Source organism: Lemur catta, chromosome 7 (assembly GCF_020740605.2).
Source record: "Lemur catta isolate mLemCat1 chromosome 7, mLemCat1.pri, whole genome shotgun sequence".
In the NCBI taxonomy this organism is placed as follows: Eukaryota; Metazoa; Chordata; class Mammalia; order Primates; family Lemuridae; genus Lemur; species Lemur catta.
In genome coordinates this window covers 72945623-72970895 of record NC_059134.1, presented here as the reverse complement: position 1 = coordinate 72970895, position 25273 = coordinate 72945623, and the positions used below count along the sequence as shown (strand labels likewise).

The 25273-nt window shown below is 35.6% G+C and overlaps 1 protein-coding gene across 2 annotated transcripts in view; it reads right to left on the bottom strand.

Annotated features, from left to right (window-relative positions):
* Positions 1-25273, bottom strand: part of ZDHHC13 (zinc finger DHHC-type palmitoyltransferase 13) — a 46295-nt gene that overhangs the window by 9809 nt on the left and 11213 nt on the right. Inside the window, exons 2-13 of one of the 2 annotated variants that reach the window (XM_045557666.1) lie at positions 23379-23524; positions 20456-20578; positions 19324-19401; positions 17960-18104; positions 16504-16568; positions 14954-15116; positions 14511-14636; positions 11204-11337; positions 7928-8028; positions 2548-2672; positions 1589-1651; positions 808-901 (exon numbers count right to left, since the gene is read on the bottom strand). In XM_045557666.1, the coding sequence (XP_045413622.1) occupies positions 808-901; positions 1589-1651; positions 2548-2672; positions 7928-8028; positions 11204-11337; positions 14511-14636; positions 14954-15116; positions 16504-16568; positions 17960-18104; positions 19324-19401; positions 20456-20578; positions 23379-23524 (1363 nt within the window). The remainder of the gene's footprint in view (positions 1-807; positions 902-1588; positions 1652-2547; positions 2673-7927; positions 8029-11203; positions 11338-14510; positions 14637-14953; positions 15117-16503; positions 16569-17959; positions 18105-19323; positions 19402-20455; positions 20579-23378; positions 23525-25273) is intronic. The other variant, XM_045557667.1, reaches the window with a different exon arrangement.

Sequence of the window (25273 nt, the reverse complement as noted above, 5' to 3'; positions counted from 1 at the left end):
ATTAAACCAAAACAAACAGTTCTGATATGTCATAGTCAACTGTCAGTGTTAACTGAACTAATATTTATTCATCACTTACTTAAAATACACTTTTTTTTAACAGAAGAAAGTTAACCAAGCCAACACAGCTCCAGGCTGGCCTATCCTGTGCTGGCAGGAGGGGAGCAGACAAGATTTTGGACAAATCCTACCCTGTTTCTTTCTTCCTTCTGTGTATCATACTTATAAAAGTACAACCTCTGAACATCAAGGATTGACTTGATTGGAGGAACAGAGAAAATGAATCCAAGGAGTAGCAATATATGTTGCAGGAGACTGGACATAACAAAGAGAGACGACCTGCAGCCTGTGAAAGGTCTACAAAAGGGAAGAAAGGCGGAAGGGCCAGGCAGCCGAGCCCCTCTCTTGCATGTGCTTCCTTCTTGATGCTGGAGATAGGAGAGTTTCCATGCAAATAACACAAATGTTCAAGGTCCCACCTTCTCCTGAAGCAGCAAAGCCCAATAGAAGGAGCAATACCCATTGGAATCAGCAGACCCAGGTTTACAGATTACTAGTTGTGTCATGTAATACGGAGACAGGCCTCTTCTGTCTACATCACAGGCCTGTGGCACCCAAATAGGATGATGCGTGTGAAAACACTGCATTAAATGCAGTGTGATAAAGATGTATGGGCTCACTGCTACTGGAATATTCGAATACTGAAAATGGAGCTCTTGGATGCCCTTCTACTTTTTCTAGGAGTCACACATATAATTAAACATATGCTTACCTTCATAGTGGTAACTGAAAAATTAAATCTCTCACCTACACACCGTCCAGTCCACAGGCAGTGTTGATCATACCGAGCCACACAGGAGTTGCACGTAGGGCAGTGGAGTGACCGTAATGGCTTCCTTATCTAAGTGCAATTAAGAGAGGCCTAAGCAAAAACCAGTGTCTCAAAGTGTTAACAAATCACAAGCAAAATTTTAACCCTAGGTCGTAAAGACATCAGCACAAACCATCCTAAATAGACCATAGAGGCTCTGGAGTGCCTTATTAATATTTACTTCCATATGTCTACTTTGATTAGGCCACCACTAGGGGCGATGTGAATTCCAGAGGCTATTTACACTGGCTAAGGGGAAATGAGGCAGTATCATAGAGCAAAATGAGCACAGAACTAAGAAAAAGGAAACCTGAGCTCCATTTCTATCTCCACCAGTAATTTGGGGGAATTTACTTTCTCCCTTGATTCCACAATTGCAAAATAAGAGGTTTCACTAAGTGGTTTCCAGGGTCATTATGAATTATGAGCCTCTGACTTGAAGATAGTTCTAATATATGCTTTATGACAGCAAAAGCAAGCAAAACACACTATGGATAATTCACAGAGAGACATAACCACAGGCAATTCCAAGAGATTATAAACATCATTCCTCCATATGTTCAAGACAGAAAACTGTTCTGACAATTACACAAAATTAGAACTGGGTAAAAACAAAGGTGTATAAATATACCATGATGATTTGACAAGTGCTTACATGAGCAATATTACTGAGAATAACGCTTTTACTATGGAAAAAATTATACAGAAAAGACTCACGAGACATGATGTACAAAATGTTCTGAAGTCCAGACAGCCAGTTTCTGCAAGGGTGATGATATTCTGAAAGACACGAAGTTTGACCTTATGACTGCATTTTATTGCAGTACGTATTATGCATTATGAACCATTCTCACTGCTCTCGCTCCAAACTAAAGAAGCTAGAAAAGCAATTTGGAATACTTGCCACCAAATCACTCTGTGCTTGACATAATGTAACTCTTCAAGCCTGCGTTTTCAAGCAATAGCCAATAAATTAGAGCTCATAAAAATTACACTTCCCCACCACTCCTGTCTACCACCTCCTCTCTGCTAATGACAATTATCTCTCCATTATAATCTGCTACAGAGAAATAAATATGCACATATACATACCCATCAAAGAAGAAACAAAACCCACCAGTATACATCTAAACTGAAGGTTACAAGCACCAAGGGCTGAGTTTTTCAGGAACACTGGCTTTAGGTAACAAAGACGACACTCTCCCCAACTTCTAAACATTCACAAGCAATGAAAAACATGCCATGTCATCTGACAACTCCATATTTGAGGAAGAGAAGGGGCATCTCCTCAGTTAAGCAGGAGGACTCCCTGCTCCACCCCCTGTACCACCACCATCTGGCCCTGGCCAAGTCCCTGCCTAGTCCATGTATTAAGTAGGGAAATTTAAGCTAAATGACCATTATCTAAATGTTGTTATAAGGAAGCAGGAGATCGCATCCCTATCAGGAATCACATCTGAAAAAGTCTTAGTGGGGTATAACTTTAATAGAAAATAAAAATATTTATTAAAACTTTTACACACACAAATGAAAAAAGTATAATAGTAGAGAAATTTCATTTTTGCTGATTTAATTATCCCACATGTCATGTAGCCACAACAAAAACCAACATAGCCGTGACTTTCTGAAATTTACAGACACTCCTATTAAAAATATCAATAACAAAGAAAGCTCACCACTTTCTTATCTTCTTCAGAAGCCTTAGTGAAGCCAGGATCAGTTGCCCAAGTCTTGTAGAAAAAGTAGAGAAAGGCTAGTACGCTGAAAATGAAAGCAAAATAGAAAGGGGTTCCTGCTAAATGTTAAAGCCAAGTTAAGGAATATATCAAACTTCCATTAAGAAGAGCATAATTACCATGTAAGCCAATTTCATCATTGGTGCCTAAGAACCTCTCTTCTCTGCATTCTGTCCCTACCTTTCCTTACATATACACATCCCCACTCCCAAACCTGTTCCCATCCTATGTTCTAATCCTACAGGAATTTGCTCCTAGTTGGCTAATGCTCCTAGTTGGCTAATAATTAATACTTCCTCATTAGTTGAAACTCATGTTAAATGTTGATAGAACAGTCACAATTTATGAGGAACATCCTGAAGACTGAAAAATATTCAAGACCAAATAAATTAATCTCTAATGGTTTAATTGTGGCTCTCCTGTGAGCATCTAGAAAAATATTCTGATTATTTTAACAAAATCATTCAAAGAAACAAACCACTTGGTTCAGAGATTCCAACTAAAAATATTTCCCTGTATACTAGATAAATGCTTGCAGAAATTTCCTTCTGGAAACTTCAGTAACTAATCCTCGTAACTGTATTAGGCTGAATGAATTTAGAAACAAAAGAAACTGTTCTTGCAAAATGATTACAAATCACATACTGTTTGGGAAAGTCAGATATTATGGATAAATTAAGATAAAAAGTGTTCCAAGGATAAACATTACTTGCTTTGAAATGTTTTCAAAGTGGTACAAATTCTTTGTATAAAACGTAAAACTTTCCTCCAGGGAAAGATAAATGAAAGTGCAGTAATAAATCAATAAACCAGGAGTAAACCAAATGTCTTTGCCTAATTGAAATCATTATTGACACAGTAACTGTATCCACCTTCCAAGGGGTTGCCAAGCTATCTTGTGCCAAACTTCAGAGTGGGAAAGGTGGCCATAAAATAGACTCTAAACCCTTGCTATTCAAAGTGCGGTCCACTGAACTACAGCAACAGCTTCACCTGGGAGCTTGTTAGAAAAGAACAACTTCAGGCCCCACCCTAGATCTACAGAACCAGACTGTGAATTTTAACAAGATCCCCAGGGGCTTCACACACACATTAAAATCTGAGAAGCACCACTCTAACCCACAAAGACCAGCACAACCACATCTGGTTCAGACAGGTAGAACAAATCTTGTTGGCTTAATTTGTCATGGTTTATCTACAGGTGGGCCTAGCTTTAAGAAAAAAGAGATGGGGGCCAGGGAAGTTGTGTGAAATTGAATTTTAATAAAGTTCATGCAGAATGAATTAAGAACAAACACTAATAAATGGTATACAGGGCAAGATCTTTTGTTAAAGAAACACATCCTATTTTTTCCATAAAATCCTGGTCAACTTATATGACATGTTCTCAAAAACACTTTCACTTGAATCATACAATGATCCTGCACATTGAGCTGACTGAATTTTGGGCTGTTCCTCTGAATAACTTATAAAACAAATCCCAGGCCAGGAGAACCACTGGATTCCCCACTCTCCAAGTGAATTGCACTCTACCCCCTCACACAGAAGCCAAACACATTCCTTGTCCCTGAGCCCCTGTCTGTGTGGTTCACTAACCTCAAATGTTCCCCATGTCCTCTCATTTACTTTTTTTTTTTTTTTTTTTTGAGAGAGTCTCACTCTGTTGCCCTGGGTAGAGTGCAATGGCATCATCATAGCTCACTGCAGCCTCAAACTCCTGGGCTCAAGCAACCTCCTGCCTCGGCCTCCCGAGTAGCTGAGACTACAGGTATGTGCCATAACACCAGGCTAATTTTTCTATTTTTAGTAGAGACAGGGTCTCATTCTCACTCAGGCTGGTCTCGAACTCCTGAGCTCAAGCGATCCACCCACCTCAGCCTCTCAGAGTGCTAGGACTACAGGCATGAGCGCCTGGCCTCATTTACTTCTAAAACTGCACATTTCAGATGTCCAAGTCCTAAATGCCTTCAAGACCTAACTTATAGTCTCCTTCCCCTTGTAAGTCTTTTCTGATTCCTTAGAGAGGATTCTCCTCCCCTTCCCTGAACTTAAAAATGCTTCTTCTATAGCACTTAGACCTTGGACTATAGGTATTTATAGATACATCAGCCTCTCCAGTAAGCCATGACCCTTTTGTCGTTAAAAAGTATCTCATATGCAGCTAAAATTTGCCTTTCTATAACTTAGACCAAATGATTTTCATTTGTTTTATGTGTGTGTGTGTGTGTGTGTGTGTGTGTGTGTGTGTGTGTGTGTGTGTATCCTTTAGATATACTCTACATAAACTATTCCCTCACTTGCTCAGTACCTGTTTATTGAGTGTCCATTCTATATATCAGCTTCCCAATGATAGACTTCCAAACACTTGAAGTTGGAAGGCAGTGATCATACCTCCAGGATAAACAGAAACACTGTTCCTTATAGGACAGTTTCCTGGTCATGTTTCTCTGTTTGTGCTCCTATTTATCATTATCCCTTTTAAAAGAATAGAATTCAAAACAGAGCAAACACCAGGGCAGAGGACAGTGGGTTTGATGTCGTCCTTTGCTTGCACACTCAAATCCCTATAATACAATTTCAGAATATACTGGCTTCGTCACTACCACACCAGGCATTTTGACACAGATTCTGGTTTCTTTTCACTTGACCAGAAGCTGTATTTTATGTTACCACAACATGCACTTGTACAGCTGATTCTCTGAAACCAAGTACAGGACTTCACATATGTTTATCCCTCTTAAACTTAACTCAGTTAGTTACAGCCAGCATCACAAATCTAACATTCAGTTCACCATTTCTTTCCTGTGTCTTAATTTTACCTCCAAACTCATCAGTAAGGTCCTATTCTCTCACTCAATCCCACCTCATAAAAGACAAATACATTACTTGCTGAACATATAAAAGGCACCAAAAGAAACTGATTATCTGAGGAGCCTAGAGTTGCCCTTAAAATTAGTTTCAACTTGCAGCATTCCACACAGACTTTATTCATAAGAGTGAATAATAATAAAATATTGGGTATTATCACAGAATGCCAGTCCTGCAATGGGGACCACGGCCAGCACTTTATAGTCATCCTTGCACCCAGGCCATGGGCTTGGTACCATTACCCCTAATTTACAGAAAAACTAAGTCTTGGTGAAATTAAATAACATGTCCAATGGTAAATAATTAGTAAGAAAAAGGGCTCAAAATCATTCTGTCTGATTCCAAAGACCATACCCTTTCCACAGTGCCCCAGAACATCTTCCCATAGCAGACCAGTATCCGTGGCAGCAGAAGCCCCCATTCAATCCAGACTCGGCAACCTGAGACAAGACTAGCCCAAATATTTAGGATTGGTCTTTACAGGGCAGCACCTGAGTTCAATCACAGGACAGTTCCAACAGCACTCAACATTTAGCTTAAAAAACATTAATCTGATGGTGAAGTATGCCACTTACTGAGTCACAGGCCCTTACAAGTAACAGGTTCATATGGGGACCTAGATCAAATGGCTTTAGGTTACACAAGCAAGTAAAATATTCAATCTTGTCAATTCCAACATCTTAAGAGTCTGTCTAGCTATGGAAATCAGTTCTGATGTAATAGCATCTTCACAAATATTGGACAGTTTCTATGAATAGTTAAACCCAATTGAATATTATCTTCTGTAATTGAGGTTTTCAAACTACAGTAGAGTTACATTTTTGTTAATTTTGATTTTGCAAATTTGAAATAATTCAATATAAAAAGTTTGTGCAAATTTGAAATAATGTAAGTTTGCTCAAATTAAAAAAATGTTATCAAAAATACAATTTTTAAAACTGCCACATAAGTTGGTAAACAAAAATATCATCCATCTCTCCTCAGTTTCATGTCAATTACCCTAGAATTTATTAGCCTTGGGTCTTCTGCAAGTGACGTTGGTGTATACTGTGCTGTTATTTGATACACTCATGGTTACTTACAAAATATTTTTATATCATATAATAATATCATCAAAGTCTTCATTAAGTGGTGGTAATAAGGCTAGTGCTTAAGAAGCTGCCACTAAATCAGTAATCATGAGACAAAGAATAGATGTAATAAAATCTTTTTAAAAAAGCCAAATGGCATCCATGGTATGTTATGCCATTCATTTTTAAAAATCTGAAAAATATTAGAGAAAATGCTCCGAAATAAAAAGCAGCATTAAAGCAAAGACATGCTATAGTGGACATAGAGTGCATGTACTCTGAGAACTCTTATGTCCATCTCACTTCACATTTATTCCTATGAAAAAAATATTCTTGAACTGAGTTTGTGCATCTCTCCTATAAACATTCTGTTCTTTCTTTTCTGAAATACTAACACCAGAGAGAGAAATAACATAGAAGTTAAAGGAATATGCTAAAAGGTACATTTCTATCTACAACATTCCTTCTTTCCCTACCTTATAAGAAAAGCAAGGCTATAATGCCTTCCTGGGGTCCTCAGAAGGGGAGAAGGGAGTCTGAAAAGAGGCAGGAAGATTGAAAATGCCTTCCACTTAACTGGAGTTGAAAATGGCTATAGCTGAAGAAGTAACCCTCTTTCCCCACTTCTAGGTGACTAGACTTGGCCAACTTAGGACAACACATCCCTGAGCTGGACTTGGACCTGGCCCCTGATCCTCAAGTGATAAACCTATTCTTTACATGACTTTTCTTAAACCACAGGCTGTCATTCATTAATAGTTCATGAAAGAATTAAGTGGGATGTGACTGAAATATTTTTTTTTAAGAAAACAGGATGAAATAACAAAATAGGGTAAAGCATGTGTTAGGAGTATTATTTTCTGAAACTTTTGTTTCACTTATATTTTGGGTGGCAAAGTCAATTTAGTTTTACTGTGGATTGAGAATCACTCCCTTAAATAATACCACTGCCACTTACCATTACTAAGGAAGCCACATTTTCACCAATATACCTCCCATACAGGCCATCCTGGCACCCAGAGGATTTATTAATTGACTCTAACTGCTGATCAAGGTAAGAGAACTATCTGACCTTGAAGAAATTCCAAGGCAATCCAACAAATCATTATAGGTCCAAGTAAAACAATAATTCATTCTACTGTTCCCCTCCTATGAGTAATAAATAAATGCTGGACACCTACTGTTTCCATAGTGTGCTCTGAGATTACTTCCAGAATCAAGCAGATTTTCAACATTAAACATCTTCCGCCGAAATCATTAAATAAATGCAAATATAAGTTGCATTCCCTGGATCTTTTCCAATATTTAAATTCCTAACAATGGCATTACTATTTTTTAAAGGCAAAATGAGATGTGCATCTAAATTTGAGCTTAAAGGATATCAGGAAAGAATAAGAAGAACCAAGTCATAAATATCAAAAAAATGGAACTTAGCAAAAAGACTGCTGGTAAGTATACAAGATTCTTATATCCGACCAAGAACCTAAAAGAAAAAGGATAAACATAAAGCATTAGTGAAACAAAATATTAGTATGATTCATTTTAATTTTAGTTCTAAATTTCTCTAAATAAAGATAGCAATAATAAATAATAGCAGCAGCAGCAGCAGCAGCAATAGCTTTCACTTACTGAGTGCTTAATATGTGTCATTTTCCATGTGGTAACAGAATTATGCACCATCATCACCCCATTTTACACATGAGAAAACTAAAGCATGATGACTTCCAAGAAGTATATGTTCTAGTTCTTCTAACCAACTTACACATTATTTCATTCACAGTAACTTAATATATATTTTCATTTCATTTTCAATGAATCTTTTTCATTTCTACTGAGACATATATTTGTATTCCCTTTTCGTGTATCATATTTTTAAATACTCCAAAATGCAAAAATTTAGACATCTTCACATTTCATAAGCTTTCTTCCAAAGGCTGGTAGTATATTTATGAAACATATAGATACACACAACCTTAAGCATTTTAATTCTGCAGCCACCTTGAGAAGCAGATACTTTATATGAAAAGATGCATAAGCTAAAAGTGACACTAATCATCAGAACACTAACAATCTCCTTTGGGTAACAAGCAACTTGAAGTCTACGTACAACTTACTCAAAATGTTTAATATTATAGTTCCAAAAGAAAAAAAATCTGTCTTTCATACTAAACACTCAATATAGTCACCCTATGCATGAATATATCTTACCTGGATATATTTTTTAATTTATACTAAGAAAAAAACAATAGTTAATGGTAGGTATGAAGGGTTAAGAAAAAAGCTATCAGGATCATAACCATAATTATGATAAGATCATATTTGAGAAGAGCTAAAGATCCCAAACCTCAGACACTCAACATGATGCCAAAATAGGCCAAATGGAGCCCATGTAACTTCCAGGTTATGGCCTGAGATTCTGCAGTAAAAAATGCACTTGGTCTAATTAGGTAGTGCAGTGAACTACCTATGTTTTAAGAGCCTGCTATTACTACGACCTGACTACTTCTGACAAGTGTCACATAACAGCCTGGATCTAAAAGCAACTGCCCCTGTAATAGTAACAGAAGCTTGCAGCTGCTTACCTCTATGAAATTGGGACTGCTCCTACCAAGGAGTATGAGAAAAATAAAAGCAGTATGGTAACGTTGCCACATACATTTGGCTCACATTTAAATTGTGTCAATATGCCAAGCGTCGTATGTTAAATCCTCAACTCACTGTCATCAAGTTTTTATATGTTTTTTTAATAATGTAGGTTTCAACTAAAACAAACAAATAACCAAACAAAATCTCAAATGCTCCTATCCTAGGTGAGTAGATGTTGTCATCCCTTGCTTCCTCTCTGAAAAAAAGAGTAATGATCATGATTCCTAGTGATTTCGCTTAAAATTTATTTAGATACTGAGTAAAGCCAATTAGTAGAAAATGAAAGAATATCTCTAAGTGGCAAATTTTCTGAATAATGGACAAACTTAGGCATTTTGCTGTTTCTCAGAAATTTGAGCTTTTAATTTACATTTAAATTCTAATTCATTTCCAGCCAATTGTCCTGTTCTTCAGTGACACAGTAGTAAGGTTCCTCTAATACTTTGTTTTCTCTTATGACAAAAGCAGTGCATGCTTATTCCAGAAAATGCTGGCAAGCAACAGAAGGACATAGGAATACTCATTATCACACCCTGCAGAGAGCAACACTGTATTTCCTTTTAGATCCTTTTCTATGGATCATCATTATTACATTTTTCTTTCACTCAGTAAATGAAAATATTTAACAGTAGAAACAAGGTTCCTGCTTGTATGAACCTTACATTGTAGGAAAGTGATTAAGTGCTACCAAGAAAAAACAGGGTGATGGAGCAGAGTCAGTAAGGGACGGGCTCACTAAGGAGATGACATCTGAACTTAAGCCTGAATGACATCTCCAGCTACACAAAGTTACAGTGTCAGAACACTTCGGACAAAGACATGAACAAGAGCCAAGGCCCCCATGTGAATGAGCCTTATGTGTTCCAGGAACAGAAGAAGGTGGAGTGCAGTGAGGGTACGGGGAGAGATGAAGTCAGTGGGAAGGGAATGGAATCCCCTAATACCTCACAGGCAAGGAGTTTGGACTTTATCTTAAGCACAAGAAAAAGGTACTAGAGGGTGGCTTTAAGCAGGGAGAAAAGGCAGACACTGATTTGCCTTTCTAAAAGACCACCTTGATTGCTAAATAGGGGTGAACTATAGGAGGTAAGAGTTGAAGTCAGGAGACCAGTGAGACGGCTTGGTTTGGAGTGCCTGTTGTGGAGACGGAGCGAAGCAGAGCAAGGAGCACTTGGTAATGGGCTGGATATGGGAGGTGAGGAAAGGATGACAGGAATCCAAGGGTGACACCCCTATTCACGTCAGGAACTGGATGCCATTTTACTGAGAAACGGAAGAGAGAGGGAGAAGAGATGGGGGTGTGATATGATTATTGAATATTATGTGTCAGCCACTGTTGTAAGCATTTGCATGTATTAACATGATGTAGGCATTATCACAATAATTATCCTCATTTTATAGATGAAGAAATTGAGGCACAGAGAAGTAAACCAACTTGTTCAAGGTCAGAGTGCTATGTGGTAAAGCTTGACTTGAATCCAGGCAGCCTTACTCTTAACCATTAACTACATATAATCATGTATAAGTATTTTCCTAAAAATAAAACCATACCAATATTTACCATTTTATAATCTCCCACAATTTAATTAGGTCGTTTTAACTAAAAATCACTGACAGCAAAAAGAACTAGCTTAAAATGAATTTAGATTTAGAAAAGGAAGAAAACATATAATGTCTGAAAAAATGAGCAAAAATGCTTCTTCAAAATACAAAATGGTTACAAAAATCTCCTCATTATTCACCAAAACTAACAATTCAAAAAGTGATCCAGGATATTTATTTTCCACCAATTGTCAATTCAATAAAATTACTGGGTTGGACAATTTGCTTTCAACCAAATCATATACTACCAAAGCCCTTTTATAAGGTTCCCACCAACCCTTGGAATGTTATTATGTGGTAAGTAACATTTACAGCTCGATAAAAATCTGTGATTCCAGCCAGTCAACAACAGAAATAAGCAATTAAATTGGAAATACAATAACCCACATTGCAAAGACTAACATACATACCTTGGAAACAAAGATGTCAGAAAAAACAATGTTATTAGAAGACATCCTTTTAAAAGCCAAGAATCTGAATTGAAGTCCAATATGTATCCAACAGCCCACATGGTAATCACAGAAAGCATCAGCATCAGGAAGAGCTATTAAGAGATGTAGAATTTGAGAATGTTATGGATTTTACCTAAGTATCTAATAATAATTAGTTCAACATAAGAACTACTTCCTAGACCGGGCGTGGTGGCTCACGCTTGTAATCCTAGCACTCTGGGAGGCCAAGGCGGGTGGATTGCTCGAGGTCAGGAGTTCGAGACCAGCCTGAGAGAGACCCCATCTCTACTAAAAATAGAAATAAATTATCTGGCCAACTAAAAATATATAGAAAAAATTAGCCAGGCATGGTGGCACATGCCTGTAGTCCCAGCTACTTGGGAGGCTGAGGCAGGAGGATGGCTTGAGCCCAGGAGTTTGAGGTTGCCGTGAACTAGGCTGATACCACGGCACTCACTCCAGCCCAGGCAACAGAGTGAGACTCTGTCTCAAAAAAAAAAAAAAGAACTACTTCCTAAGTATGTAATAACAATTAATACACCAACAAAACTAACAGAGTTTTTCTTCAAAACTGCTGACTGATAAATTTGAAGTTTGAGAAATTATACATCTTCGAAACAATCTATGTTTTATAAAATATGGCTTAAACACATTTTGTTTTGCTTTTCTTCCCTATAAGAAATGGCGGTCTTTTTAGAAAAGTGCTAATAAAAACTGACATTTAAAAAAATAATTTCTTGCAAACAGCATTCTATTAATATGTCAGAAAGCATAAAGCAAGCATAAGGGACCACACAAAAGTCGATATACCCAAGACTCAATGAGGGGAGTATGAAAGCTCCAACCTGGGCACCAGATGGTGCCATCCCCTAATAAAGAAGACTAGACAGAATAAGTGCGCAGAAAAGACAAGTTTTGTTTGGGGAATAAGAATTTTAAATGTCTAGATATCCAGAAGGCAGCATAAGGTGGTAAAATCGTAAGTGAACAACATCCCAAAGACTGTGCGGGTAAAAAGGTGCACAATCTTAGCCAAAACAAACATTTAAGGGGAAAAAAAATCTAAGTCTCCAAAGGTAACCAAGAAACACTGACCAGAAAGGCAGGAAGACAACCTGGAGAAAGAAAGGTTTCAGAGAAACCAGGGAAGAAAGTGTCAAGAAGGGAAAAGTTCTTAGTGTCAAATGTCACATGGAGATCAAAGACTGAAATATGTCCTCAGGATGCTAATGATTCAGGTTTATTTTGGCAAAGTTAAAAAAAATGAAACTTCTACAAAGCAATAGTCTGACCGTCTATACTGATGCCAGACCCCACTGTTGTGCAGTGCAGTCCCTTAACTACAAGATACCAGACCTTGAAAGCAAGCAGGGTTTTTGCAACAGCAAAGAGGAAAAGTGTATTTTGCCCCATCTTCTTCCATTTTCATGACTCTAAGCCATATCTGGAAGAGGATAATTTCAAAAGACATCAAATCTTTTTTTTTTCTTTATTTCCTCCTGATTTAGTCCTCAGAGATACCAAATCTTTAAAATGTTTCCAATTCCAATTGGCATGATGACACAAAATGAGCAAGTTTAGATTTTTTTTAAAAATTTAGAATCTACAAGCAACATAGTCTCAGAACAGAGATAATTAAATATGGATCTCAAAATTCCAAATCCCAGATACAACATTCTCACAGATGAGCCAGATACAGATGTTGTATTCATTTTGAGGACATACTGTATGCAAGGCACTGTTTGGGGCATTTGGGACATATCAATGAGTTTCAGGTATTTCTCTCATTTAAATACTAGCCAGGGAAGATAGACAAATTTATTAAGTGAATTTTATAGTATATTAAAAAGCTGGATCACACACAGACTTGTAGACCATAATAATGACTTTGCTTTTACTCTGGGAGAAATGGGGAGACATAGGAATTTGAGCAGATGAGTGATACAACCTGACTTATAGTTTAAAAGATGGACCAACTTTGGTCCATCTGCTGGACCAACATGGCATTGGTGAATGATGAGAAGGGCTCAGATTCTGGATAGGAACTGAAGGCAGAAATAGCCAATACGTCTTTCTCAAGGACTAGATATGCGGTATGACAGAGAAAGGCAAAGTTGACTGGAATGCTAGAGTAGCCACTACTGAGACGGGGATGGCTTAGTTGGGGTGGGGAGATCAGCAGATGCCTACTGGACACTAAACTGGATGAGTCAAGTAGGTAACTAGATATATGAGTCTGGAAAAGTCGGGAATAGAGAAACAAATTTGGGAGTTGTGAACATGCAGATGGCATTTAGGGAATGAACAGACAGAAAAGAGGTTCAAGGACAAAATCCTGAGGCACCCTACCAATAAGAGGTGAAGGAGAAGTGGAGGAGCTGGCAAAGGAGACTAAGGAGTGACCATTACTTCTTTCTCTCCTCTTCTACATACATAATGCAAAATAGGTGTAGCCTTCATGATGGTCCCCTACACAGAAACCTGGTGTGTTAATTTAGAATCACTCTGAAAGTATAGTTAGTAATTATTATTAGATAAGATTAAATGGTATCGTATTTGAAAACATCAGAAATAGTGGACTCAATCCACTATCCCATTTTAACAATTTGACTTATACTCACTACTATGACAGATTTTGTTAGCCATTCATGAGAACAAGTTGAACTTTTTGACTTTTTCTATTATTCAGTTCACATTAAAGTTTAGAAGAATACCACCCAGAATTGCTAAGTCAAAAAATACATAAATAAAATTTGGGTTTCATCTCTCAAAATTCCAGATGTTTTATTTTATGAAGTGACATCATATGCCTGAAATTTACAACACTGTCATTTTTACAGTCCTTAGGATTCTAATAAAAAATTGTGAATGTTGTTATCCTTTTGAGAAAAAAATTTAATAAGGAATAAGCTCTTTAAGAAAAGCTTCTATAAAATTCCTTGCAAAAAGGTGTTATTCCTTTTGCTTCTGTAAGAATCTAAGCTATCTGCATTTCAATCCATTAATTAAATAAATGTAGAAGTACATCCTAATATTCACAAGGTAACCTGTAGTTTTAGAGCCATCTAGCTGAGGACCAACAATAAAAAGCCAATGAAAGTGACAAATTTCCAACTTTGGGTCATGGGATGCATGGGAAAGATACAATCAGCAGATGTAATACAGTAAAAAGCCACTGTCTTGTTTCCTCTGATGCCCTAAAAAACAAAAACAAATGAACAAAAAAGTTCTTATATCCCATAAAATAGGTCCCATATGAAAATACCTCACATTTCTGCAGCCACCTCCAAAGTCTGAACTTTTGGTTAGCTCTCATTTTGGCTTCTGTTTTTAGCATGTGAATAATGAGCTGATTTTTGTTTTGCAGAGCCATATCAAGAGGTGTTTCTCCCTTTAAAAAAAAAAAAAAAGGAGGGAAATTTAATAATATTTTTGATATACTATGGGTGCTAAACATTTTTTTAAAACTCACCAGAATCATACTCAACACATTTATGCCAAAAGTAGCCAGCTATTACTGTCTACGAGGTCTGTCCAGAAAGTATCCAGCCATTTCATATTATATTTTTCATACTACATGGCTAGATACTTAAGGACAGACTTATACATAAAAAACTGAAAACAAATATATAGCTTATCTTTGTGTTAATTTATCAGTCTTCTAACTGAAGATATAATAAGCTAAGAGAGATAAATACCTGGTCATACCTTAACATTTCGGATATCTAGGCTAGAACCAGCTTCCAAAAGTTTATCAACCGCGTTAACATTTCCTGCTGCAACTGCCCAGTGAAGTGGAGTGTTTTGGTGTATTTTATCAACCACATTGAGAGAAGCATTAAACTTTAAAAGAAATCCAGTTGGTTCTGGCCTGTCTCAAAACAATAAAATACCAAGGGTCATTAACAGAGATGATGATTTTAGGAGTAAATGCAAATAATGAATCTTTTAAGATAATCATCAATTAACCAGTCAGTAAGTATTCTGAACAACTGAGGAAACTCTTTATGCCAAATTCTATTCTAGGTACTAATAGGAGATAGCCCCCTACCTCCAAAAAAGACATCTATTAAGTGATAGCTTGCTATCTAGATAATATAATTTTAACATCAATACAGTGGAATACTGCTTTTGTTTTTCAAATTTTCACTTTTCTGTTAATTTTCTATTAGTTAACATTTTTTAAAATTGTGGATTAAACTTTGGCTAATATTAAGTGCTATGTTATTTATCCAATTAAAGATTAAACGTATGTTATGTTTGAGGAGAAACCAAAAGCTAACTTCACACTCTCCATCTAATCAATGTTAAATAAAGCAAGTATAAATAATGTCGTAAAATATTTGTTTATCTTAGAAAGTTATGAACTAGAAGACAGAATTCAGTCAAATATTTTTACTTTATTATCAATACCCTCCCTTCATGACTACAAATGATTTTTTTAAAAGAATATTCTATTTTAATTATTCCATCAGGTTCTTTAGAGATTATACCTGACTTCAGAGTTATCAGTGAAAAAGAGAAAATGCTTTTTAACAAAATTCTACCCCAGCCCCACCACTCCATGAACAAAAAGGAAATGGCATTAAAGTTAACTCAGTTCCTAGAAGTCCTAAGTAAAAGCAGAATCAGAGATTTAATACAACATAGAAACAAACTGATAACGGAAAACTGTAGCATGTATTTGCATAGAGGAATACCAAAAGATGTACTACATAGTGGTCATGAATCACTTGTGTTTATAAAAATGAATACACAGAAAAACTTAAATACATAGTGCCTGATCTGAACATATGAACAGACTTTTCATAAATCAGTTACAATTAATATTTTCAGAGCAGTTAACAATGGTATCAGAGAATCTCAAAATTTACTGTTTTCCAAAAGGTAGATTTATCAACTAAATTTCAAATTATGAGCATGTTTAAACTTGCGGTCATTTTTTAAAATGCAAAAGAAATATAAGCCATGGTAAGAGGTATTTGCTAAGGAATCTCTCCCTGTTCTGTAAGGAAATTTTTTTCTTATTAGTAGCTTTCAAACTTTTTACCAAAACTATCAGAAAAGAGAAAATGTATTTCAATGGTGCTTTTCCAACTATAACTACCTTAAAATTCCATATTAGAGTCACAGGGTAGAAAATTTTATTTTCTTCAGAATACACTATCATCTCACATAGATACTTAAAATTACATACACAGGAAAGAAATTGTTGAAACCAAGTATCAGATTGAGGCAATTGAATGGAACTTACTCACCCAATTACTTTGTAAGCTGATAACATGAGAGGTGTCTGCCCATTTACATCTGTCATATTCACACTCTAGTCAAAAAGAAGAAATCAATTCACATCACTGTAAATATACTCAAAATTCTGTTTCTTCTCAATAGAAATATCTCTTTAGTATATTCAGCATTACCATTATGTCTACATGAAGGATTCAAATATCATTTGAATAAATGAAAGTTCTGCTTCACTTCCATATGGTAATAAATCTATGGATTTTGACAAAATATGTTTAAAGGGAAAAATCCGAATGTATCATGGAAAGCGTTGTATGATGTGAATGGAGGACAGCTAAGGGAAAGAGAAAGATATTGATAGCCACCATCAAATACAAGAGATGGTAAAGACCTTAAAAATCATCTAGTTTAGACCTTAGTTGACACATTAATTCATGCTATCATTTCTTATACAAAGTCATCCAGTCTCTACTCAAACACTTCCAATAACAATGACCTCTCTATCTTCTGAGGCAACTTGTATTTTTGGCTTTATCATATTAAGTTTCAAATAGTAAAACACAAAAAATTCTTTTCTATTTTCTGGAAGAGAGAAAAAAAGGAAATCATGTCTCCATGAGGACATGCTCCTTTTAATAAAACAGGTCCAGGTTTAATGCGTACAATAATGGTTCTAACCAAGCCCAATAAAAAGAGCAGATTCTTATGGACCTTGGAGGAACAGAACTTGGAAAGAAGCCCAGAGAGAGGCAGAAAGGACTCCTCTTCATACATCTTTCCAAAATGAAATCCAAGAGGTTATAATTATTCTACTTCAATTAGCCAAGTCTCAGAGAAAGTGCTTATTTAAAGAGAGCATGATCATTCCAACAGCATTTGTGCAAACATGTTTTCACGCCAGTTATAGGCAAGTCTGCTAATACACAAACTGCTTTGCCACTAGAAAGCATATTTCAGGCAAGTATAGCTGACAGTGAAACTCCCACTGCTAATACCCTATAATTTAACCTGTGCCTCTCAAGGCAAGTCATTTTTCATGGAATTACTTTGGAGAACAATAAGAAGCATATATTCAAATTGGCCTCCCATTTGGGCTCAAATAATGAAAGCAAATGATGGGTTAATTTAGTGATCTGACTACCACTTTTATATTCAACCAGAAGAAAATACAGCCTTTGAAGACATGTTTTTTAAAAACTCTGCAAATTACTGGGCTCATAAGAAAAACTATTACAGGCTTACAAGTTTTAGAAACATCAATTATATGTTACTGAACTAAATGACCTGTCGTTTTCCCTCCAATGAAGCTGAAAAAGCAATATTCAATAGCTAGACTTACTGAGGCTATTAATATTTGAATACCTGGATATCCATTAACTTTTACTTTAAAAATGAGGACAAATTACTGATAATCTTCCCAATCTCTTCAAATTATAATAGCTGGAGTATAATACACATTTTAAAACATACCTGTCCTTTGGAGATGAGATATGCTATAATAGGCATGTGTTGAAATAATACTGCCAGGTGGATACTGCTGAATCCCTCTCCATCGATTAGAGTGGGGTCTGCACCATGCTGGAGTAATAATATGACCATAGGTAAATGTCCTTGTCTGTAAATAGAAGACAAAAAATTACTCTGTAGCATGCAGAAGAAGAAAAAAAAAAATCAGGAAGAAACTGATATCCCGAAGACATGAGGGATTTGAGCTATATAAAAAACACGTCCTAACAGTAAGATTTTTGAAACACTGAAGACCATTCAAACATCTTTTACTTACATGCTCCAAACTTAGAACTATATGGATAGTCATTCTTGAGTGCAAGTGATAAACTTGATAACTTCACAATCTACCTTAAACCTTATTTTGTTGCTACCATGTGTAAATAATAATTTTATATCACATGCTAACAATAAAGACTTTAAAACCACTTAGACTTCACTGTTGCCATTTTAAAAACAAAATATAATCATGAGCCAGATATACAGGAGCATAATATCCACAAACTATGGGTATACCATATTATTAAAAACTACATATTCTTATACTTGAATATGGTCCATTTTTCATGTAAAGCACTGTACCTCAGTAGCTTAAAGAGGTTGAATTACCCCTAGGTTCTTCAGATCTCTTGGCTATGGAGAAAAGATTCAACTCTTCACCTTACATGAACAATTATTAATTTCAGTTTCAGGTTCATGTCAACTCCACCAACCACAGAAAGTAGAGTTTAAATAAAAAAAAAAAGCTGTTAAGTATTAATATGAAGATTTATTAACTTCAGCTTCAGATGGCCAATACACATCAGAGAAAAGAGGACAGCGACTTAAGAATAGAAATGTTCTAGGTTGACATACTCAAAATTTCTTGTTAATTCTAAAACAACTTTCAAAAGCGTTGACTCATTTGACCCTAAAAGATAAAGAGATATACTTTACATTTACTTGAGAGAAAAATCCACCTCTTTGAAATAAAATTACGACTACAAGTTTCCAAACAGGCATCTGTCATAAGACTGAACTGACTTTACAGTTCACTGAACTACTGCTTTTATTCATGTGACCAAATATAAAAGATATTCATTCTAATTATAAAAAAGTAAGTATATACAAATTTGAGTTTGATAATCAAAATGGAGCCCTAAAATTAAATACCAAAAACATCCTTTCTGAAAACTCATTAAAGCTGTAATTTGTTTTTAAATGAAAAGTTTAAAAAAAACAAAAAGGAAAGAAAGAATACCCTTCTAATTGTCTGAAACTGTGATTTCCAATATGGTGACCACTAGCTACAGGTTACTATTTAATTTCAGTGTTTAAAGAAACCTTACCGGACAGCCCAGTGAAGAGGAGTTGAATTTAAATCTCCACCCAACTGATCTACAACAGCACCTTTTGAAATATAAAACCTGTTAAAAACAGACATAAATGAAAATAAGATTTAAAACTTAAAATGCAAATTTAGGAAAAAAAATAAATTTTTCTTAGTAATTAATGTGTTAGAAAATGAAAATTACCCTCCCTAACACACCCAGATCTATAGAAGTCTGAAAGATTCACGTGGTAGTATCAGGCATATCCTTGGTGAAACCATTCTTAGCATATAGGTAATTACTCCTGCTGTAATTAGCATTCCATTATAACGTACATACCAAACACATGACAACTACTTTCTGCATAGTCTTACTACCACAGCACTCTTAAAATAGTCTATATACAAAAGGTTTAGGATCAGACAGACTAAACTTGGAGGAGAAAGGTAAAATTATGTCACTTTCAACAATTCAAAACTAGAATTACTATTGGAAATGAATTCTAAAAGTAAGTAGTAAAAAGTTAATTTAAAATCCTTCCAGAAAAGTTAGACATTTTGAGTGTTTTGTTCTTTACACTGGGGGCATGTGATACATTATTTAAGGTAAATGTAAGATAATGAGATTGATATTCTTCTATGATTTATAGAAGTTAGTCTCATTACTTCAAAGGTGTGCTTCATACATCATATTATCTAAACACTATACTAGTTTGTTTACACAGAAAAGGAGTTTGCCTGTGAGTATAATTTGTATTAGAATATTTTAAACTTCAACAAATTTTCATTTCCTTAAACCTTGAGGATTTTAAATATATAATCCTATAACACAAAATATATACACATTCACATATACATATACATTTTACATGCTAAGGTATAAAACAAAAAAAATGGGTAGGCAGTAGTGTTTTATAACAGGGAAATATTTTATACAATCCAACACATGCCCACTTAAAACTGTATTCCATATTTAGTTACAAAAAAAAAAAAAAAAAGATTAACTGGTGTGTGTGGCGGTTCCAGGACTTCATTTCTAACAGAGGATTATAGATGGTTCAATATGCATACTTGCAATTGAAGAAAAAGACGAATGAAGGAGAGACCTAAAATTATAAATATGCAATTAACACACATATATCCCATCTTACTTTACAAGATCCAGCCTGTTGTTAATAGCAGCCCAATGAAGAAGTGACACATTTTCTTTGTCTGGTTGTCTGACATCATATCCTGCTTCTACCAACTCTTTACATCGTTCAAAAATTCCGTATCTCAAATAAGAAAAAAAAGGCATAATTGATATAGTTAAAATAATTTCAAATATCAAAATTTCTTCCTTTTACCATGTTCTTTATCTAAACTGTCTTTCAGCCAACAAATACAATAATTAACAAAAAAGATATGCACAAAGAGGACAGATTGTAAAGCCAAACAACAAAAGTAAACCTGGTTTACTTAATGATCAGATTAATCTATTTAGAATTGAACTTGATCTTCTTAAATAAACTTTAACAGTCACATTGTCCTCCTTCAGTAAGTTTTATTTGATCCTCCACCACGTGCCAAAAACGCATGGTGCTGATTCTTCACTACAACCTTATCCCTAAATAAAATCAAGCCCCTGTAATAACCTCACAATAAGGGAGAAAGACTAAAAGGAAACTTAAAATGGGATAAAGTCAACAACAAAATATGGACAATTATGTACATAGGTATAGCAGAAGAAGAAACAATTAGCACCTCCTGAAGAAGATGAAACTAAGATATATTTTATAGGCTGACAGAAGGAAGGGAGGGCATTTCAGGCAGAGGAAGTAGCATGTGCAAAAATCAGAGATGTGATACAGCATGGATGTTCAGAGAAATAAAAACAATTTAGCATTGCTGAAGCATAAGGCATAAGAGAGGGAATGGTGAGAGATGAGGCTAGAAGCAGTAGATAAAGACCACATGAGCCTTCTATGCCATGCTATGAAGTTTAGACTTTACCTGCGGTTCAATGGGAAACCAATAAAGGGTTTTAAAGAGGAATCACTCAGACTTTGAGTTCTAAGAAAGATCACATTAGTGACAGTACAAAAGCTGCTTAGAAGAGGGTGAGGACAGAGACTGAGAGACCAGTTTAGAGGCTACTGTAATAAATACAGGTGAGAGGCAATGAGAGCCTAAAGAGAGGCAACTGGAATGGAAAAGGAAGGATGGACTTGAGAGATATTTAACCAACTGACTGCTAAGAGTGAGAAATACCTCTTTTTAATGCTATAATAATTTTTAAAAAGCATTCATTAGTAATATTTCTTTTCAAAAGAAACTATGAAGTCCCAACAAACTATTTGTCACTCTTTTTAACATTTATTTCTATTTAGAAGGACGTGAAAGTTTCAATAGGCCTTCAAGGGTCAAAAATCAAACCAAATGGCAGAATTGTCTCTGTTTCCCACACTGTTAAATTAGAATAGTTTCTGCTTTACCAAAATGTGTGTATAAATGTGTGTGTGTGTGTGTGTGTGTGTGCCTTTTTGGCATTTTTAAAAGACAGAGACATCTGTTTGACAATACTAAGTGAAAATATTGAGTAAGTTTTTGATAATGACACACATATCCTTATACTCTCCATCTTTTAAATGTCACCTTTAACATTTTAATGAAAAACAAACACTCTCTTTATTTGAGAAACATAATAAGAATACACATTAATTAGGATTTTGGTGGTTTAGAAAACACACACAAACACACACACACACACACACACACACACACACACACACACACGTATCCCAGCTCTCTTTTGCCCTTTCCAAATACTACCTACAGATCCTCCCACAACCACTTGAGAAAGTCCAAGACCTGAAGGAAATTTAAGGACAGACATAAAATGTGAGTTTTTACAGAGATTTCCTGTGAATATAGCCTAATTTCTCACATCATAACAGAGTTCTACAGGTAGCAAAGAAAGGTTTAAGTGTTTCCATTGTCATTCAAGCAAGTATCTACCTTAAGAACACTCTCATCTTCATGTAAATATAAACAATATCAAATAATATTCACCTGAAGTAGTGGTTCCCAGGACCTCTAGAGTTCATATAAACTAGTAATTAGAATACTCAAATAATTGTCAATGTGTTTTTTAACTAACATAAACAATAGTCTATATTAAAGCCAAACAGGCTAATTAATCACCAAACATCTTTGCTTTTAACAGAAATTATACCAAGTTAGTATGGTAACATTAGTTCCTTTCATGCTAATTTGAGGGGCATGGCAATCTGATGGGCAGATTTATGTTTGATTACTAAGAAAATGGATTACTGCTTAACGTAGTTTGATGGAGAAAATATTTCAAAATCTGTTCAACGGCAAGAGCTAGGGTAGATGTTAATTATTAATGAGATTCATGAGGGTAAAAATGTTGGAAATAATTGACTTAAGGTGAATACCTTAAGTTATACGGAGATCTTAAGGGGAAACCTTCAAAATGTACTTTTATTTTCAGTGCAAACAAAACAACCCACTATATGTTTCAAGGGGTCAGAGAACATATTTCCACCTTACCTTACTGTCTTTCTTCCAGCGCACCCAGGACAAGCACATAGAAAGTACTCAATAAAAAAATAATTGTTTAAAAATATCTATAAATGTGTGAGCTGATATTTTTCATCCTATCTACATACTTAGCCTGTAGAGCATTTTAAAAGACTCAGATTTGTGTTTCAAATTCAGAGACTAGCTTTAGTGTCATTTAAAATCATTCATTCATTCAACAAACATTTACTGGGCACCTTATATTAATAGAAGACAGGAAGCGTGCCAAAGCACCGGGGCTACAAAGATGAAAACATGCTTTTGCTAACAAGCTACACACAATCTAATGGGAGAGCCTGGCACATAAACAGGTAAGGTATACTATACTAAGCACTCTGATGCTAGCATGACAAACCTACATAGAGCTGGTGTTAATGAACTACCATTATGAAGTGAGGAAGGTAAGCATATGGAGTGCCATGAACTGCACATATGTTATTATTAATTCACCACAGCATAAGGATAAAACAAAGCATTTGGAAGACTTACTGAGTAGCTTTCACAATGTCACAGTTACTAGAGTCCTCTATAAGAGGAAGAGCTTCTCTTGCCTTGGCAAGTTCTTTGTTTTCATGCGCACAGTTGCCACATCGACCAAATCCTGGAGGGTGGGGGCCATGGCTGTGATTCCTGCACTGAAGAGTAAGAGCAATTTGACAAAGCATATAAGAGAATTAATGTCACATTCAATTACATAATGAAGCATTTGTTACTATCAACAATATCTATATTAATAAGTGAGAATTTTTTTGGAGTCTTAGAAGTGTATCCTAGAGAAGATTTTCTTTATCTTAATTCTGTTCACTAGGAAATATGCTTAATATTTGAAAAATCCAAATTACATGTTTTGTCATAAAATAAAGGTCATCTGAAAAGGCACAAATGGAATTTTTGTAGTGGGTAGAGGATCATATTTATTGACATGGTAGGAAGGTCTCCCAGCCCCTGCTTTGTGGGGTTGTGGTGGACACATCCTAAGGATACCCGTCCAGTAAATCAAGTTCTTGTATAATCCCTTCCCTCTGAGTATGGGCAGAACCTGTGACTTGCTTCTAGCCAATGGAATATGGCAAAGATGATGAGACAATCACTCCCATGATTACATTATGTTATACAGGACTGTCTTAGCCGACTGGAGCAAGAGATTCTTCTGCTTGCCTTGAAAAAGTAAGATGCCATTATATGAGAGGGTCTGTGAGAGGGCCACATGGCAAGAAACTGTGCGCAGCCTCAAGGAGTGAAAGCAGTTCGTGGCTGATAGCCAGCAAGAAAATTGAGATCTTGATCATACAACTGCAAATTCTGCCAATAACCACATAAGCAGGAAAGAGGGCCCTGAGCTCCAGAATGGAATATAGTTCAGTCTTCATGTCAGCCTAGTGAGACCCTAAGCAGAGGACCCAGCTAAGCCATGCTTGGACTCCTAACAAACAGAAACTATGAGATAATAAACAGGTGTTACAATGGTGGCCACTAGCCCAGTTGGTTAGAGGATGGTGCTAATAAAGGTGTTGTTTTAAACCACTAAATGTGGGGTAATTTGTTATCCAGGTAATAGAAAACTAATACAGAGTGACAACAGGGTTTGGTGAGCGTAAAAAGAACTACTGCCAAGACAGTCTCATCAGCTTAATGAAATGTTACATTCAGATAACCCATTAACAGTAGCAGCAAATGGCAAGCTAAAAAATTTCTCTTTAAACAAAGTATTATCTTAGATTTGCTATTTGAACTGATAGAGTGTTTCTAATCTCAAACACTGAGCTTAGACTTTGGCAGAAACCCAATAAGGGACTTTCCAACATTATTAAAAAAAAAAAAAAAGCCCCCCAAAGTAATTTAAGATCAATTATCCATTCTGTGGATTATGGATGTATTTTGTTTCTTCTTTCCATTACCATGGACTTTTGGGTTCATTATCACCTCTAGGGTAGAAGATCAACTTAGATCAGCAATCTTTGACACTTGTCAACAACTTTGCTAAAATATTTAGTGGACAAGCAGGCAGAAGGAGGGGGTTAAAGTCTTTAGCATAAATGAGCTTACTGAATCATTTTAACACTCCAAAACAAAGACCTAGTTTTACTTGAGAGGACTCTTTCAGCTAAAGTGTGGGATGCTCAAAGTTTCTCAAAGTTTCCAGACAGTACAAATATATCAAGTGTGTATATTATTTGCATATATTCTAAATAAATTTTTAAAAAAAACATATCTGCAGTGTGACCCTAATTATGGTGAGACCTCTGACCATTCATTTACATAATAACCAATCTAACTGATCTCAAATTACTCAAATTTCCAAGCAGAAACAGTTTCAAGTTAAAGTATTCAACTTTAATAAAACACATTATATTGTTTTCTCTAAAGAAATGACACCTTAAAGT